The sequence below is a fragment of the Nanorana parkeri genome, unplaced genomic scaffold (assembly GCF_000935625.1).
Source record: "Nanorana parkeri isolate BGI_ZX_2015 unplaced genomic scaffold, ASM93562v1 scaffold29, whole genome shotgun sequence".
Classification (NCBI taxonomy): Eukaryota; Metazoa; Chordata; class Amphibia; order Anura; family Dicroglossidae; genus Nanorana; species Nanorana parkeri.
Window position 1 is genome coordinate 3,075,917 of NW_017306297.1, and position 17,881 is coordinate 3,093,797.

At 39.7% G+C, this 17,881-nt stretch overlaps 2 protein-coding genes across 2 annotated transcripts in view; one reads left to right on the top strand and one right to left on the bottom strand.

Annotated features, from left to right (window-relative positions):
• LOC108795756 (anosmin-1-like) overlaps nt 1–6,240 on the bottom strand; it is a 34,438-nt gene extending 28,198 nt beyond the window's left edge. Inside the window, exons 1-3 of the mRNA XM_018567053.1 lie at nt 6,208–6,240; nt 5,438–5,639; nt 2,570–2,692 (exon numbers count right to left, since the gene is read on the bottom strand). Coding sequence (XP_018422555.1) covers nt 2,570–2,692; nt 5,438–5,639; nt 6,208–6,240 — 358 coding nt within the window. The remainder of the gene's footprint in view (nt 1–2,569; nt 2,693–5,437; nt 5,640–6,207) is intronic.
• A 2,306-nt stretch (nt 6,241–8,546) lies between these two features.
• Nucleotides 8,547–17,881, top strand: part of AHSG (alpha 2-HS glycoprotein) — a 15,301-nt gene continuing 5,966 nt past the window's right edge. The window contains exons 1-4 of the mRNA XM_018567064.1: nt 8,547–8,753; nt 9,861–9,971; nt 13,137–13,221; nt 15,803–15,966. Coding sequence (XP_018422566.1) covers nt 8,547–8,753; nt 9,861–9,971; nt 13,137–13,221; nt 15,803–15,966 — 567 coding nt within the window. The remainder of the gene's footprint in view (nt 8,754–9,860; nt 9,972–13,136; nt 13,222–15,802; nt 15,967–17,881) is intronic.

Genomic DNA, 17,881 nt, shown 5'->3' on the forward strand with positions numbered 1-17,881 from the left:
TCCTAAGATGTATATGTATATTCTTGTATAAATGTAATAATATATAAGTATATTATAAGTATTATTTCCTTACTGCAGATGAATGAGAGGAGATGAGACATGCTCAGCATCTCTCAATGTAACCTTTTATTGAATAGGAAGGATCAAAAACTGTTTCATAATACATGGCAGTCATACATTACATCCTCCGGATGTCTTTGTTGTTAGTGTCATTTCTTATTTTCCATGAGGTCATGCACTAAAGCTGCAGGATGGAAGAGCAATGTGAGGCAGTAATACTTTTTTTTTTTTTTTTTTTAAAGTACTTTTATTATTGTCTCCCAGAAAATAGTGAGAAAAATATGTATTTGTACTATCGGCATAAAGATGTGTATTCATCATCTTATAAATGCGCAGTATTTGTCACTAAGTGGCACTTTAGACACTGTAACAAGCAAATTACCACACAACCAATCAATATTCAGTTTAATTTATTCACTTCACAATCAAATCTCTCTCCAATTCTAAACATAGCTTTGCCTGATTAGTTAAATTAAAAAGTTATCTAGAGGTAAGGGGTGCTAACATATTTCCTTATTTTACTGAGCAGCAGATGGTGCTGCTGTGAAAAGGTGCCTTTATGTTATTAACTTGTTTGTTTGTCTTAGTGCAAGTGTTTGTTCCCTCTGTTTTGCTAAATTCTATTTAAAATTGTTTTAGATGCATGCAGCCTCTTTGTTGCTCACACTAACACTCTTAGTATCTAACATCAACCTCCCTATATAAATGAATGACATTTAATTTTTTCATTAAATAATTACTGAATGCATAGATACTCTTTTTCTTGGAGAACAATCAGGGCAATTTGTGTATAAAATATCTAGCTCTTTTAGTTCTGTGAAGTTCCCCTGGTGGTCTCTGGCCTGCACTTGGTAGAATATTATAGTTACCTCTAGTCATTTCCAGGACAAGGTCCTTTTGCACTCAAGCAGAAGATACCAAAGTGCACCCATTCCCAACAATAATACGATTTAGAACAGTAAAAGCAGAACTCTGGGCAGGGTTAAGAAAAAGTGGTTAAAAAATAGCTATAGTTATCCAATCCTCCGAGCTAGCTTGTTCTTAGACTGGTCCATGGAGCCTCTCTCCCCCTCCACTGCAGCAGTCCAAGGTCCTGTAAATCATCACATTCTATACACAGTGTATAGACAGGAGGACGCTGAGGAACATTCAAATGCTGCAGCAGGGACAGGCAGGCCTCAGTGACTGGAGAAGCAGACAGCTGGCTTGGTGGTTTGGGTGAGTATAACTGTTTTTTGTTTTGTTTTTAGCACCTAGGCAAAAACAAGCACTTAACCCTTGCAGTTTGGGAGTAGTCTCACTGCCCGGGTTAAGAACACTTTTGCCCAGAGTTCTTCTTAAACAAATGCTTTGTCAACACTGATTTTTAATCACCTTTGTAAAAACTAACAATAGTAAGTTTGATCGATTTTTGCAGTGACTTCAAGCAGAACTACAGGCGAATGAGAGTTGAAAATGCTCATCAATGGTCAGTGGGAGTAAACAATGCCCCAGGCTTAGTGGCCAGTGGAAGTAGAAAATGACCTACTGTCTGAGGTCAATGGGAGGAGGAATAATGCCATGGTTGCTGCCAGTGGAAGGAATAGTGCCCCATTGTTGGAAACAGTGGGAGCATTAGTGCCTCATCAATGGTGTCAGTGAAAGCCATAGCACAACAAGGGCAGGTTAAAGGCAAGCAAAGGGCTGCATCAAGCCCGTGGGCCATGGTTTGGAGACCACTGCATTATTGCATTGGGAAATTATAAAGTTATAAAAATCCTTTCACTAGAAAAACATTTAGGTTCGTATCCACTAGGCATGTGTTTAAATATTGGTATCCCCAGCAAGCCCAAACCAGCTGGAAACGCATATACTGATTGATATCCTTATCCTATGGGATCCTTTATTGCAGTTTTAAGTCATATCCCACGTGTCTTAGTATTATATCTTTGGTTTAATGCTTTAAAAAAATCCTTTAACAGTGTTTGAAATAAGGAATAGGCCACTGAGCCCTTTTTTCTTCCTTCGATCAGTCAGTAGTTATTATTAACCAGTAAATTAAATGTCTCATTTGCAAACTCAGAAACACTTGTCATTTGTTTTTAAAGAATAACATTTTATTGAGAAATACAGCCCCCAGAACCAGAGGGGGTTCAGCCCCTTATTAGGACACAAATTAACTCACAGTAAGTTATAGTAAAGTGTCGGGTAGGCACTTGTCATTTTTACACCTTCTCATGAGCTCACAGACTCTGCAAAGTGACACTATGCCAAATGATAAGCCACAGACTTGGACCTTTTTGCCTTTGACATCTAATATTTGCATGCCAAAGTAAATGATGAGGCAGAGATTTTAGAGTTTTTATGTCAGCCTTGATTATATCAGGAGCACCACTGATTTGCAAGCTGTCATTTATATTTCCCTTGCTGCAATCCTGCATACAAGCATAGATAACATTAAAGTGACACTATCACTAGGCGAAAAAGTTAAAGCAGCAGACTCCTATTAAAGAAAAAGGTTCACATTTACCTATCTGGATGGCAATGTGGTAAATCTTCACTTTCTCGGGCCCTGATAGTATCTGACACTTCCGTGTGTTCCTCCTGCCAACCCCCACATCATTGCTGTGTCCTGTAGTTTCACTGAGAGGTCCTTGCAAGGAGACATCAGGAAATAAGAATCACTGTACTTAAAAAGATGCTGTCGCCTTGTCAATGCAGGACAAAGTGGCAGTGTCTTTGGAAAGGGCATCCTTCAACCCCCATAGGCTTACCTTCACAGCTCCTTGCTCCTCCACAACCAAAGACACTACCTAGATCCTCTGAGTATGGAGGAATACGTGACTATTATAATGCTAGACCCAAGCACTGTCACATGAATGGCTGATGAGGGATTTCACCACTCCCCTGAGTTTCCAACACAACAGATCTCAGCACCATCTGAGAAGGAGCAAGGAGCTACAAGAGAGTGCAGCTAAGGTAGGTATTGGGGGTTGGGGGATTTTCTTTTTTCAGAAACGCTGTTTTCTTGTGCTTAATTGGGAAGGTGACAGTGTCTCTTTAGGAAGGCCTTCCATACTGCTGTATGCCAAACCTCAGACCACAGGTTACAGAAATGTAAACAATATTAACTAATATATGCATGAAAGAGTTGATAGCACAAGATGTGAATACCTTGTATCACTGTATTTGCCTATCCACGTGGTTATGCAAGTATTGACTTTGTATTCCTCATGTGATAACATCATGGCCAGATGGTTGGTTTCTGAGGCACTGTGGGATGCTGGTGGGGAGCCCACTATTTCACAAAACCTGTGAGTTAGTGCAGCCTTTCTTAAACAAGGTTCTATGGCACACAGGGTTTGTTTTTGTGTGGGGGTCCCCCTTTAAGGTCCATACCAGACCCCTGGCTAGCTTGTGGGTTTGGTTGGGCTTGAAGTGCCTCACGATTTTGCATACTTTTAAAAGGTGCAGTGACTGAAAAAAGGTTGAGAGGGTGTGGGGCGATGGGCAAAACTGTGCCATAGGGTCAAGCAATTGTAGGTACCTTCTGACAGACTAGGTTATCATGCATATACAGTATTAGTTCATAACATTTCTCATTGCTACAGCTTTAGTGTTGCTGCAATAAAAGAAAGAAAGGTCAGAATGGAATGACCTTGTTTCAATAGCTGTAGAACAAAAGCAGGCAAGTATGTCCAGTAAGGTTTGCTAAAATCCTTTCAATGAATACAGCTGACCTTCAGCAAAACTAATGTTGTTTTCAGATATTACTGCCAGTGGAAATGTGATATGCATTAAAAACATGATCATGCAGCACTCTATGTTGTAAACATGGTAATAATTACCCATATCTTAAAATCCAGCAAGCACATCAGCGATTGATCTTCTTGGGCTGACCTGAACTTTATCCTGTACTTGTTATTAAAGTCCCTGATGGAAGATATCAACATGAACTCAAGGTGACAACTGAAAACCTAGAAGATCATTCAGTTGTAATCACTTCATTATTAATGTAGAGACCTATCATAGGTATGTGTTTATAATGGCTCCTTACAAGGAATAATGTTCACGTTTAAGATTTAGTGCTTGGCTTCTGTTCAGAGATCCTTGTTAGGCGATTTGTCATTAAGAACAGTGGAGTTTAAAATGACAGCCCACATGTGTGTTACATTAGATTTGAATACCCTAATTCCTGAGCTACTGCATATGGTAACTAGGTATTTATCAAAGTTCCTTGCTTCTTCTAAGCATGAGCTATTTCAAAAGACAGTGCAAAGAGCAATATTGATGTGTAAGGTGCATTCACCCACAACCACCAGTCTGAGAAAATCTGTCTACCTTAAGGCCCCGTTCACAGCAGGGCCGTTCGGTCACGCAGATTTGTCCACCCTGAACCGCCGGAATGAACGATCCCATAAATTCTTATGGGGACTGTTCATGCAACCACATGGCCCCACGTGATCTGAACCGCCTGCAGCCCAAAATGCTCCCTGAGCTACTTTTCGCGCTATTTTCCATATAGATTTTAATGGAAATGCGCTGAAACGCAATTAAAAACATCCAAAATTGCTCTTTAAAAAATCACACAGAAATGCTTCCGCTCTGGTGTGAATGGGGTCCGAAATTTGATGATGCTATGGGTTTGTTCACTGCTTACTAAATTATAACAAAACTGAGCAACTCAAACTGAACATATGATAACGAAAATATAAGCAGTGGTTACCTTCTTTAAAACGACATCAAAATGATCAGCAGACCCAGAGACATAACTTGCATAAGTCTTGACAAGCTTGTCTATGTGTAAATTACGCAAAATTATAGTGGCGGATCTAATGAACAAAGGGCCCTGGTGCAAGATTTTTTCTTGGGCCCCCCTTTTCCGCTTGGGGGGTGGGGTGCCGGGACCGGATATGCTGTTCCCCCAGCAGTTTCTGCACTAAAGGCGCTTACACTCTTATGTCCCCCCATAGTCACAAACTATTATTATACATTAATATTGCTCTGACGAAAACTGTAGTGCTGTACAGAGAACCCTGAGCAAGTCTCTGTACAGAGCAGCCTACACGCTAATGCAGAATGCCTTTATCAATAGAGGACTGCTAATCCCAGCAATACATTATACAGCAATGCAGTATAATAGTACTGTATATTAATTTGGTACATACTCTGTGCTGCCGCTCTTCTCCGGTGTGCCAGCCTGATATCTAGGGCAAAGGGTCTCAGGAGGGTTGCAGAAGGTCTTCTGCATTGCTGTGTAATGATTATATAGCAATGTAGAATACCACCAGCTATACACGACTTCAAATCTCAGCAATACATTATACAGCAATGCAGAATACCACCAGCTATACAGTACTTCAAATCGCAGCAATACATTATACAGTACCAGCCTCACCTAAGTCCTGCAGCACCTTCTTCTTCTTGGCGGTCGGGGACAGGAGGGATCGCAGGAGAAGGTCCTTAGTGTCTCCCACACAGCAGGATGTGCTGCCTGGCAGTGTCTGCAAAGTTGGTAGTAGCTCCACCTGGCTAACTAGTCTCCACAGGGGACCGGCCTCCTGAGGTGCTCGCACCTCTCCATCCGGGCACAGCCGCCCCTACAACGGCGAAGGAAGGGTGTGGCGATATATATATACACAAGCACTCTTTGTTTTACAAATAAACATTTAATACAACATAGGATTCCCAGAGTACTATAAGTCTTCTAAAAGAATGGAGATGTATGTTGCATAAAGGTAGAGTCTAGTAAATGCGACAAATTACTGCTCAGACTCATTCACATGCATGCATACATTTCCACTTTGGCCAGTGATATTAGTGAGCATGACTGGTGCAAACAGGCAAAAAAGTGTAAGTTTACTGCTGGAAAATGAGGCAAGGAACACCTACAAAGAGGTACTAAGTATAACATTGCTCCCCACTTGCTTAGATGGTAAGAAGGTGGGTAAATATTATAAGCAGTAATAGACATTAAAAGTGGACCTGAAGTAGTATTGTTAGGCACTGGATCAGCCCACTTAGTGTCCCTGTTAGTGAAACTTACCAAACCTTGAAGTTACACCACGAATTTGAGAGATTGCATGCGCTTAAAAACGGCACTTTGAAGTCGTTCACCAGAAAGTGGAAAATATGGACCCCTTAATCTGTAGTGTTGTATGGCTTTACCTCTCCCTTATTCCTGTTCTTGTCTCCTTCCATTCCCCTCTTTTCCTCCTCACTGCAGCAGCCTCTAGTACATTGTGATACCCTAGTGTGTTGTTTACCGGGACAGCACCGCTCCTCGCTTGATAACATTGAGTGTACTGTTGCCTTTTTATTGTTCTATTGTTGCACTGCTCGTGCTTGATATTTTTGAAAATACAAATAAAAATCTAAATGGACCTGAAGTAGCAATAAACTCTCAATTCTTTTTTTGTGTGGCCACTGGATTGTACATATAATATGAAATGTAATTTCAGTGAATACATCTACACATTGGCCACTATAAGGGAAACAAATTAACATATGGTTTATAGAAGACATGGACCAATTAATGTCTACATCTTTGGTGCATGCAGGTTGCTGTCTGCAAAATTCTATCCAGAGGGGTTTATTGGTATTGTACAGCATATGCACAATGTAAGGAACTATTTTATTGCCCTTGATATTAAAGCAATGGACATCTCTATTTAAACAGTCAGATGCCCCATCTGTTTTGTATTATATTTGCCTCTTATCCTGAGATACAACATTGATGTCTTAAGGCACTTATTACATGCAGGACAGAGAGGGCAGGGGTCCCAGCTAGAAAGGCATGGAGAAGTGGAAACATATGATATATTCGCCATGAGGTACTTGATTTGCATTTCAGATGCAGAAGAAAACACCTTTGTTATTATGGAGAAGCCTAATCATATTTTATTTTAAGGGACTGTAAAGAAGCAATAAGAAAGCCACATATGTCAAGATTCTTTAACTTAGGGCAGTGTAAAGATATCAACATGGACTGCACTGTGTGTAGGACAGGAAACCTACTCTTTTCTAGTTGTGTGCAGTACATACATAATAGAGTTTCTGAATTAGTGTTACATGGGACTTTGGGGAAAAATGTCACTTTATCACATACTTTTTATAGAGTGGATTTACAATTAAAATGGAGACGTGGTAAAGCCTTCTTAAAACAGAAGGTATCTGCATGCCACATCACAAATCTAAAAATGGGTTTAATCCTTATTTTAGGGTAGTGGGTGGAACCATACCAGTCATCCCCTTATGCCCCATGGCCAATTGTGCATCCAGAACTACTGTTTATATCATATATATAGCCTAATATTAGAGAGCCATATATTCCAAACTGCATGCAGCTGTTTCATGTTTGTCAGCCTTTATTAGTGCAGTGTATGGAAACCATGGCTACTATCGAGTAGAAAATGGAAAAAATAAAAAATGATTTCCAATATAATATCATGTACATTGGTGATTGGCCTAGTCTCCAACATTCCAGAGACAGAAACATACATATCAGGCACAGATCATGTAGCACTAAATAGAAAAACTAAATGTAAATAATGCATCATATTGTGTTCCCGTCTAAGTGACCCTGCTTAGATTTCAATATTTATATTTATCCAATCATTAAGTAGCATTGCATCAGAATTCAGGTACATTGGATGTATTCTCCAAGAAAAGGCTGGCAGGGTGTTGGTCCATCTGGTGGCTCTAGATGTCTGGCGTTGTCCTTTGCTATGTGCCTTGGGTCATGAGAAGATAACTTCACAAAATTCCCCTTACAAACATGTTCACTAACTTTGCTTTGCCTCGCCAATACTTTTTACTTTAAAAATAATGTCAGATATAAAGTGGAGTCAGTCCAAAAATGTATGAGACTGTTACAAAATGGCAGGCAATGTGGTGATTCAGCAATGGTAATCTGCAATTTCCCTACACAATGTGCCTTTATATAAGGAACCCATGTCTAAAGTGACAGTTGCAACCAAAGGACCAGGGGCCCAAGAACTAAAATCTATATGCAAGGTAACATTTTTTCAATAATTTTCCTTTGTAAAGTTTACAGTAAAACTTTTCTGGCAGGATGTAAGCATATAGGCAGTATATGTTTATAAAGTCCTTTCAGTTAGATTTTCTTACATGTTGTACTGGTTGTCAGCCTGCAACTAGACATAGTGTTGCTGGCAGCATCTCCAGGTAATATGTGGCCATATTTTTTGCATTTCCTGGAGTCTTATTGGAAAACATGCTCTCGCTGTCAATAGACTAATCAAATATCTCTTATGTTAATGCTAGAGGCATTTCAGGTTAAAATGCAGAAAGATTAACTAGACAAATTGATTTCCAAAATGTTTATTTTTCTGTTGCATGTGTACACTCCTGAAGCGCCAGAGCAAATATTTTTCCTGGCATCATTCTACTAGATTTAAACATATATATAAGTATTCTGCCATGCAGCCTACAACCTCTCAGCTCACAGACTGCCTCAGGAGAGACGCAAGGCGCAGTTTGGCATCATGAGGCTGTTATTGGCCACTTTGTTTCTGGTTCAGTTGCTGTTTTCTTTAGCGCATGTAGTACCTTCTAATAATCAGGTCCTGAATTGTGATGATGAGGAGGCCCATCAGGCAGCTGCAGTAGCAGTTCAGTACATCAATGCACATCACCATAGTGGATACAAGTTCACTTTGAACCAGGTGGAGAAAATTATACCTCTTCCTTCGGTAAGTTTTTATATTAAAACAGTTTCCTAAATGTCTAACTTTGTTAATGGAAAGTGTGTCTACATTGCACACATTGGACTGTAGTGTGAATATACTGGCTTTTGGGTAGCTCTGTAGTTTTAAAGTCTTTCCCTGGGGTAAATCAATTAGCTTCCAAATGTTTTGAAAAACACAATGGGGTCAATTTACTAATAGGCTGTTCACTTTACAAGAGAATTTGCACTTTGCAGTTTAGTAAATGAGGTGGAGCTCTGCTGACTTACAATCATGTGCAAGTAAAACTATTGGAGTTTTTTTTCAAATTTTGCACATATTTGGGTATTCTTTGCAAAGTAAAATTTCACCACATTCATCAAGATAAGGGAAACTCCCTTGCAAAGTGAAAAGCCTAATTGCCTTTAGTAAATCAACCCCAATCTATGTTGTTTTATAAGGCCAAGAGCAGTGTGCATTGGGAATATCCCATAGCAACTAATCAATAATCATCTTTAATTTTTCATATTGTTGTAAACTGATGAGCAGTGAAATCTCTCATGATAATAGGTAAATGGGAACTGCCGACTTGTTGTTGTAGCTATATGTTTCTGGTCTCTTACAGGGCCGGCCTTAGGGGTGTGCGAGCCGTGCGGCCGCACAGGGCGCCATGGCAACAAGGGCGCCGTGCGGCCGTCAATTATACCCAATATGTGACTTCTCTACTACAGCTGTATACAGTACTTCTTTCAAGTCAGTAAAATGAACAATTATTCAGTAAATATGGCCAACTAAATTGTCCAAGCATGCAATTAAGGTAAACAAGGAAAAAAATATTTTTGGGGTTCAAAATCCAAAGCAACCAATTTCCTTCCACCGATATTCTAGTTGTTAAAAATAGAACAATTACCTCCTAATCAAGCCAAAAGCAGCTGGTTTCTATGGCAATCATCTAATGCCTGTGGTTACCGATATTCATGTTTGCATGGTAAGTCTGTAAATACTCAAAGTGGTTTTACAAAAACCTAATTAGATCACTGAGTATAATATAAGTATATTGATTTGTTGTTTTTTTTCCTCCTCTTTTATTGCAACAATTCAAACCTGTGCTTTATTTTCTTTACTCTCTTTAAGCATGGGGCCGATGAAATTTATTTTTTCGAATTAGATCTTTTGGAGACGTTATGTTCACATGTGAGTTCAACACCAATAGAACAATGTGCTGTGAGACCGAAGATTGAACAGGTATGTCTTCATCACAATAAAATACCATCTTAAGCAGATCTCCACAATATTTGGTTTATTTTATATTAAATATATAGCTAGTGAACAGTGATCGATGACTTAAAGGATAATTAAAGCCTCTGTTTTTTTTGCATAGATCTACTGCTAGCGAGCAGTAGATCTATGCAAAAAGTGTAAAAAACAAAACGCTTTAACAGAGGTTTATACTCACCTGTGTCTTCCCTGCGCACTCCCGTCCGAAAATGTGAAGATCCTCGGGCGTCCGCAAAGCAGCATGCGCAGTCCACATTTTCGGCCGGGACGCGAGAAGAGACATAAGGTAATTCTATGGACGCGTGCACCCGCATGCAGACACCGCGGAACAGAAAGTGCCAGCAAGCTGAGGGGAGTCAGTGGTGGATCGGACACCCGCCGCAGCGCTGGAGGGACAGATGAAAAGGACAGGAAAGAAGAAGATCAGATTAAGAAACATTATTTAAGGTAAGTGCTTTCATTAACAAAAACAAAATTGACTTTAATGTCACTTTAAAAGCTGAACTCCAGCTTTACCTTAAAGCGGACCATTACCCAGATCTTTAAAATAACAACAAACACATCTTTAGAAATAAAAGACAAAAACTTGCGCTTCTGGAAGAAGGAAAAAACAAGAAAAACCAGACTAGCTAGAAGCTGCTGCAAATCAGGCGGTAAGCCCTGGGGGTTAATTAATCACATTGTAGCGCTAAAAGCCTCACAGTGTTAGACCCAACTATATAGATAATGTTTGTACATAAAACATATGCAGTTGTGAAACTTTGTGAGTGAAAACTATATAAAACTAGACTTCTGATGATTGTGTGTGTCTAAATAAAACCATACTTATAAACATCTCTGTGAGAAAATGTGTATATCAAGCGAATGAAGTGTCTCCAGTGTTTCATCCGATGACTCTGAACATCACTGTAGAAAAACCAGTGCATAAATCAATGTGTCAAATGAAAAAAAATCAAAAACGAGTGATTTGTGTACAATGTTTCATCCAATAAATCCCAGTAAGTGAAACAAATACAGATTTGTTACATTCAAAAATCCAGTGATCGTAATTGGAAAGGAAAAGTTTGTTGTTTGAAAACTTTGATAAAAAAGTCCGATGTAAAGTGAATCCAGGAAAATCAAAGAAAAAGAGTCCCGCTATTGTTTCTTCCAAAGAACAAAGTCAGATGTGTTCGATCAGTCCCAATCCGGTGATGTGGTGAACATAACGAAAAAAAAGCTTTCTAGGGTATATACTCACCGGACTTAGGAAGTTTTCAGACCGCGTATAACACCGGAGTAAGAGCAGATAATTTGCCGTCCTATCCTCTGTCTTCTCCTCCACAAGGTCCGCGAAAATCCTCTGTCCAACTCCCGTTCCCCGTTATAAAAAATAAAATAATGCAATCTACAATCTACAAACACATACTTCTAGATAATTGCCAGCTTTGTATTCTTTGCATACCTCATTTCTCTTTTCTTCCCCAGTCTTCTGACAGTGGCCATGTTTACTAAGGGCAGATTACTAGCTTTCCTATTACTTCCTATATTTCTGGCACATGTGACTAGATATATGACTAGGACATGTGACCATGCACATCATCTCAGGGGAGGAAATGCTTTTCAACGAGATGAGATTTCCCAGCAATGATGACAAGGCAATCCCAGTGTGCTTTACTTTGGCAAACTGAAGTCATTTTGCACTTTCAAAAGCAGGAAGTGAATGCTCTGTAAGTGTAAATATTTTATAATCACAGCATTTTATAACTGACATGTCTATGTTATTATTAATTATCATACATAGAGGGATGCTTTGGTAGAATTTGATTTTTGAGTGTAGAAGTCCGCTTTAAATCCAGTACAGTTGTACAGGCTCCTTTTCTGTACTGAAAATGCTTACTATAATTTCACTGCACACAGTAAGCATCTTCTGTGGGATTATTTATAAAACTGTTTTCATGGAACTACCACCACTAGATGGCACTGAGAGGTATAGAACTTTATATATAGGAGTATAATATGGGAGTATAATTTCCTATATTACGCCTATACTACTCATCTCCATCTAGGGGCACTAGTGCTGTGCGAATGGCTGGGCAGAATTGACATAAATAAACCTATTAGTGTGCATTAGAAGCTGCATCAAGTCAGATAGAGCCCTACTTATTTCCTCGCTGGAGGACTGTCCTTGGCCCGCACTCTTTATACTGTGGATTTCACTTCTTTCAATAAAGGGGGCTCAGTATCACATGTAGGCATCACCCAGGGCAGTCTGCATGCCTATTTATAAGGGCTGAGGGCTGTTGAGAAGAGTACTGAGACAGCGTGTTGAGATATTTTTTGGATGTTATGTACAGCAGCCTCTGACCCCTTTCACCAGCCATAATCTGCTTGCACAGCACAGAGAAACCGAGCACTAATGATTACATCACTGAGTCTAAAATAAGATGTGTAATGAAAAAATATAAATGTTTTATTTAAAAATGTAATTAGCATGTTAATGAGGAAGGGGGTGGGGGGAGAACCAGGGAAGACAAATATGTACAGATGAAACTTCAGCATAAGTATAACTAAAGGTAACTAAGGCTGCAGGTTCTTCTCCAGCAAGCAGCACAATGGTGACATCACCAAATCTCACCCCAAGTCCCTTAAGACTAGCAATCACAGGCAGCAGTGCCACTCACTCAGCAAAATATACAGCTATGAGGTTGTAGGCACAGCAATGTCTAGGCACAATTACACTTTAGGCAGTGAGCCGCTATTTTTCAGGTGGAATTGTAGACAAAAGGTAAATTCTTCAGGGGGCAGTATGGGCACAATTGCTTTTTCTAGATTTCCCCTATAACATAATAAATCTTCACTTTTTCAATTCAGGTTCATGTTAAGAAAGCAAAGTTATTTTAGTGAATTACAAAGCTGCCTCTACTGGTTTATATACAAATCTGTTTATTTTAGACAATAAAGGAAATATGGCAAAGTAAGCATATAAGAAAGTCACACAAAAACAACTTCATTGTAAATATTACAATAGAATACAACATTTGTGTTTGCTAAAAATATGCTATAGTTCACAGACAAAATACCGAGCATCGAATGAAGGCATTTACTATGGTTTTGTAAATAACTTTTCTTCAATTATCCTTTTACTCACAGGCAGTAGAAGCGGATTGTGATTTCAAAATGAGGAAGCATAATAACACCTTTGAGGTCCTTAGGGGGAAATGCAAGTCGGAAATAAGTAATTTGTTTTTATTATAATTATTTTTATTTTTTTCTTCATTATATATTGTCATTATGAAGGTATAGCTGTCACCTCAGATGTAGACATTTGCTATTTTTTTTTTACCCTCAAAAATTACAATTGCAGTTGAATAAGTTGTGCATAATGTTTGTATAAGTCAGCTCTATATTTGGATTTAATAATATTAAATAAAAGGACAAAACTGACTTTGCTTCGGCAGGCAAATTTGTTTTTGGCCATGTAAGGTTTATACTAGACGTAGCAAGGAAAATTACCCTATTAGATTACCCTATCAAAAAAACTATTTTTAAAATGTCATTCCACCCATATGTGATATTTTAGTTATTGGTGGTGGCCATGGAGCTGAACCAGCCTATTGCTTTTTTATGTCTTGGATACTCCAACAACAATAATTCCTAAGTCTACTTTTGTCCAGCTGGGAGTATTCTTCACCTTTGTGTGTTCCAGCATCTCCAGTTGCATTCTCCATAATATGCAGTACATTAAACATTCAGCAGAAGGAGAAATCTAGTTAAACTCTCTAGCATCTACCAAAGACTTTGAGCAAAATCCAACATTCAAGGCCAGCTTGTAGAGAGGTCATTCAGTTATAACTCTAAGGTCTTGTGTAGGGGCATTCAGCTTGCTTTTGAGTTGCTCCTGAGATGCTGCAAATGCTAGTTGCCTGGCTGTCGTAATAATCCTCTGGCAATAAAATTAGGGATGCACCAATACTGTTTTTTTAGTACGGAGTAGGAATAACGATATTTTGTATTCGCTACTCGCCGATACTGACTACCGGTGCCTGTGCCCAGATTATCAGGAAGTCGGGCAGCGGATCATTACATGTGGCCCTAGCAACAAGTGAAGCCAGCTTCCTAGCCAACCAAGAAGCCGAGAGGCAGATCATAACTTATTGCCCGTCTTCCTGATTGGAAAGGAACTCAATGCGCCCTCGGTACTTCCGGTCTGAGGTAGATCTCCCTCTGACTGGAAGTCCTGGTATCGGAGATAAGTATCGGAGCATTTTGGTGAATGTGATACTCGCTCAAATACTCGGTATCAATACCAATACTAGTATCAGTATCGGCGCATCCCTAATCAAAATGTTCTGATTAATTAACCCACATATGCAGTAAGTGATGTCAGAACTCTGTATTCAAACAGCGCAAACCCCCTAGCATAGAAATCCCATAGTAGGAGCCCTCCAATAAATAGATATTATAAGTATAATATAAAGTGCATCCAAACATATTTATTTAAACATTGCAAAACATAAAGATAAATCACCTCATTACATTTAAAACTTATTTAAAAATCGCATAGCTTCCCTGAAGTGACTCAATGTGGGACAGAAATAAACAGGGTTGAAATACCCGCAGGGCAGAGCAGCAGTCATTGATATGAACGGATACACCGTTATGAGGTGGTGGATACTAATGTATCAGCATATGATGATAGGATTACTCACTTGTTCCTCACTTGTGGCCACAAGGGAAAGAGTCCGTACTTCTATGATAGATATTCCAGTGATATTCTTAGTAAAGGTTTTTTATGCAAAAAACATTTGTAATCCTGCTGATCGCTTAAATGTTTCCACCACTTGCACCAACTTCCATTGAGTTTGATCCCGACCTGTTTCACTTCACATCTACTGTGGACAGGTGGCCTGACAATTCCCCTGCAAGTGCGGCCGCACCTTAGAACGGGGTGAACGATGTTCCACGGGCAAGGTATCCAGTGATGTGCTTTATCAGGGATTAGAAATTGGTGATCTCCGCTGTCGCTGTGTTGCTTGAGCGGGCCTCGCTCAATACAATCGGTATAGCAGAGGCTCTCCTGCTCGATCACTGCGATAACATACAATTGGTAAGTCCTGGGTCCTCAGGGAAGCTAGTCACACGCTGAACCCTTGACGCGTTTCCCCCCAACAAACGGGGCTTCCTCAGAAGCTCCTGATCTGCATACTTAGTCAGGACCTTGAGAGAATATTTATGTCAGACGATCATGCTTACAGGGAACTAGAATTTTCATGCCAGCAATGACAGTCTACATATTTCCCTCATGACAAACAAAAATTTTTTTTTCTATAGTGAACAGCACAGTGGCTTAGTGGTTAGCAAGTCTGCCCTGCAGCACTGGGGGTCCATGGTTCCAATGGAGGTCAGGACACTATCTGCTTAGAGTTTGCATGTTATCTCTGTGCTTGCCTCGGGTTCCCCCTTATATTCCGTTTTCCTCCCACACTCCAAAGACATGCTGGTAGTTATCGGGCACTTGTCTAAATTGGTCCTGTATGTATCTGAGTTAGGGACCTTAGATTGTAAGCTACTTGAAGGCAGGGACTGATGTGAATGTGCAGTATGTAAAGCACTGCATAAATTGACTGCCCTATATAAATACCTGTAATAAAAATGAATATAATGTTCTACATACATGCTCCTCATTGTTTCTTGAAACAATATATGTATTACTGATAGAGAAGATATGGATTGAGTTTTTGTTTCTATCTAAAAGGACTAATGACTGTAATACAATATTTCAATCTATGATATTGTTTTTCATTGCCTTCTTCCAGAATCTACAGAGAAGTTACGTCGGATGTGCCCAGGCTGCCCTCTGTTGGCACCTTTTAATGACAGCCGGGTTGTGCATGCTGTTGATGTGGCACTGCATAAATTTAATAGTGGAAACAATACAAGCTATTATAACCTTCATGAGATTGGCCGTGGGCGAGTTCAGGTATTTTCTCATATAGTATAACTGTATGTTTTGTAGAAAGGATATATAGTACAGCGCTAGAAGCCTTTTGGTCATAAATCAAAAAGCTCAATTAGTGTAACATCATTATTGAGTAAAAAGCATTCATAGAGAGAATAGAATTAAAAGTGTCAATCACATCTATGTGAATAAAGTATGTATGTTAAATGCCAATGGATAACAGACAAGATAGCATATATAAACTGATAATGATCAAAAGGTGTGTGAAAAACACTATACAAGAAACAATGTGTGAGAACTTACTGCTGCACTAGCAGCAAAGTGCTGTGAAAAATGTGTCAGTGAAACAATGTTGCAAAGATACCACATCAATCACAATATAGCAACATAGTGTATACAATGTGTAAATATGAATCCTTTGTTATGGCTGTTGGAGCTGAGATCACAAATCTCACATCAAATGAATAAATACATACTTATCCCTTGCCTATTTAGTTCCCTGTGCTTATGACAACAGGTTGTATGTCAAACTATATCATTTTTCCCTGGCTACATAACATTCAGTCTTTTAAACTAAATGACAAAAGTCATGTTAACACTGAACTTGACCTGAGCTTTAGCATTTCTAAGATAACAACAGTGCTAAAGTGGTGCTTGCAAGTACCTATCTTGAATGAATCCCTCTGTCTCTGTGGAGTTTTTTGAATCTTAGGCCTAAGCTGTACATGGGGCTTGACTTCTGCCTAAGTTGTGTTTAATTCCCACCCCATATCTTACAACTGCCCGATGCTAGAACTTCAGTATGCAGTAGAATCTCGGGTATTTGACAGTTGGTTGTTGGGGGAGTACTTTTCACAGGGAGGGGGAAAGACTTAATCTTGACTTGGGCAGAAGTTGAAGCCAAAGTATAGCCTGGGCCTAGGATCCAAAGGGGTCTCTAAAGGAGCATGGGGATCATGCTGAAGACAGGTTCTTGCAGGCAATTATTATCAACTTGGGCTGAAGCAAGGTCCCATGAACAGCCTAGGGCTGGGATCCAAGGGACTCCAAGGAGATATAATAGTCAATTAGAAGAATAGCAGACATTCTTTTGGCCAACTTTAGCACAGCTGTTTCTTTAGCAATATTTTAGACCAGTTAAAGGTAAACTATGAGGTGAGTGCTTTTCACTCACCTCATAGTTCTAGCCGACCTGTGACAATGAGACTGTCACAGGTCGGCTCAGTAGATTGGGAGGTGAGCGAACACATGCCGGTGTTCGCTCACTTCTCGATTCTGTCACGGCTCTCTGCCGTGACAGGGGAGAGGATGGATTCCCTGCTCCGATCCGCCAGCGCTGACTGGCGCAACTGACGGGGGGCGGGTACAGCTGGCTCTGCCTCTAGATAGGCAGAGCCAGCTGTCACTCATGCAGCAGGGCGGATCTCGACATCGATGTCGGGATCCGCTCCGGCTGCGGCGTCTCAGTAGCTTAGGGTGACGGGAGGACGCTAGTTTGTGCCCTCCCGTTACCCTAAGGAGAACTATGGGGAAAAGCCCTGACCCCATAGTTCTCCTTTAAGGTTCACATTACATGGCAATCCTTCTATCATGTATACAATGACAATTAATACACTTTTATATAGTGTGCGGGAAAACAAGGACCTTAGGCTTTTATTGCGGTCTAGATCCACATGGGAGACTTTTTCTCACTTCCCACCACAGTAAAGTTTTCGGTCACCAGGACAGATAAAGAAAAGAATCTCCCCAACAGAACCTTGAAAATGAAGAAAAAAAAGGCAGATGTTTAAACTGTTTCAAACTCTATCCAAAACGAAAAAAAAATATAGCTATAGATATATTTTACTAAAGAGCTACAGCTATTATTTTTTAATTCAAATGGACATTTAAAGAAAAGCTTAGGCTAACACCTTTGAAAGGGTTAGTTAATAAGGCA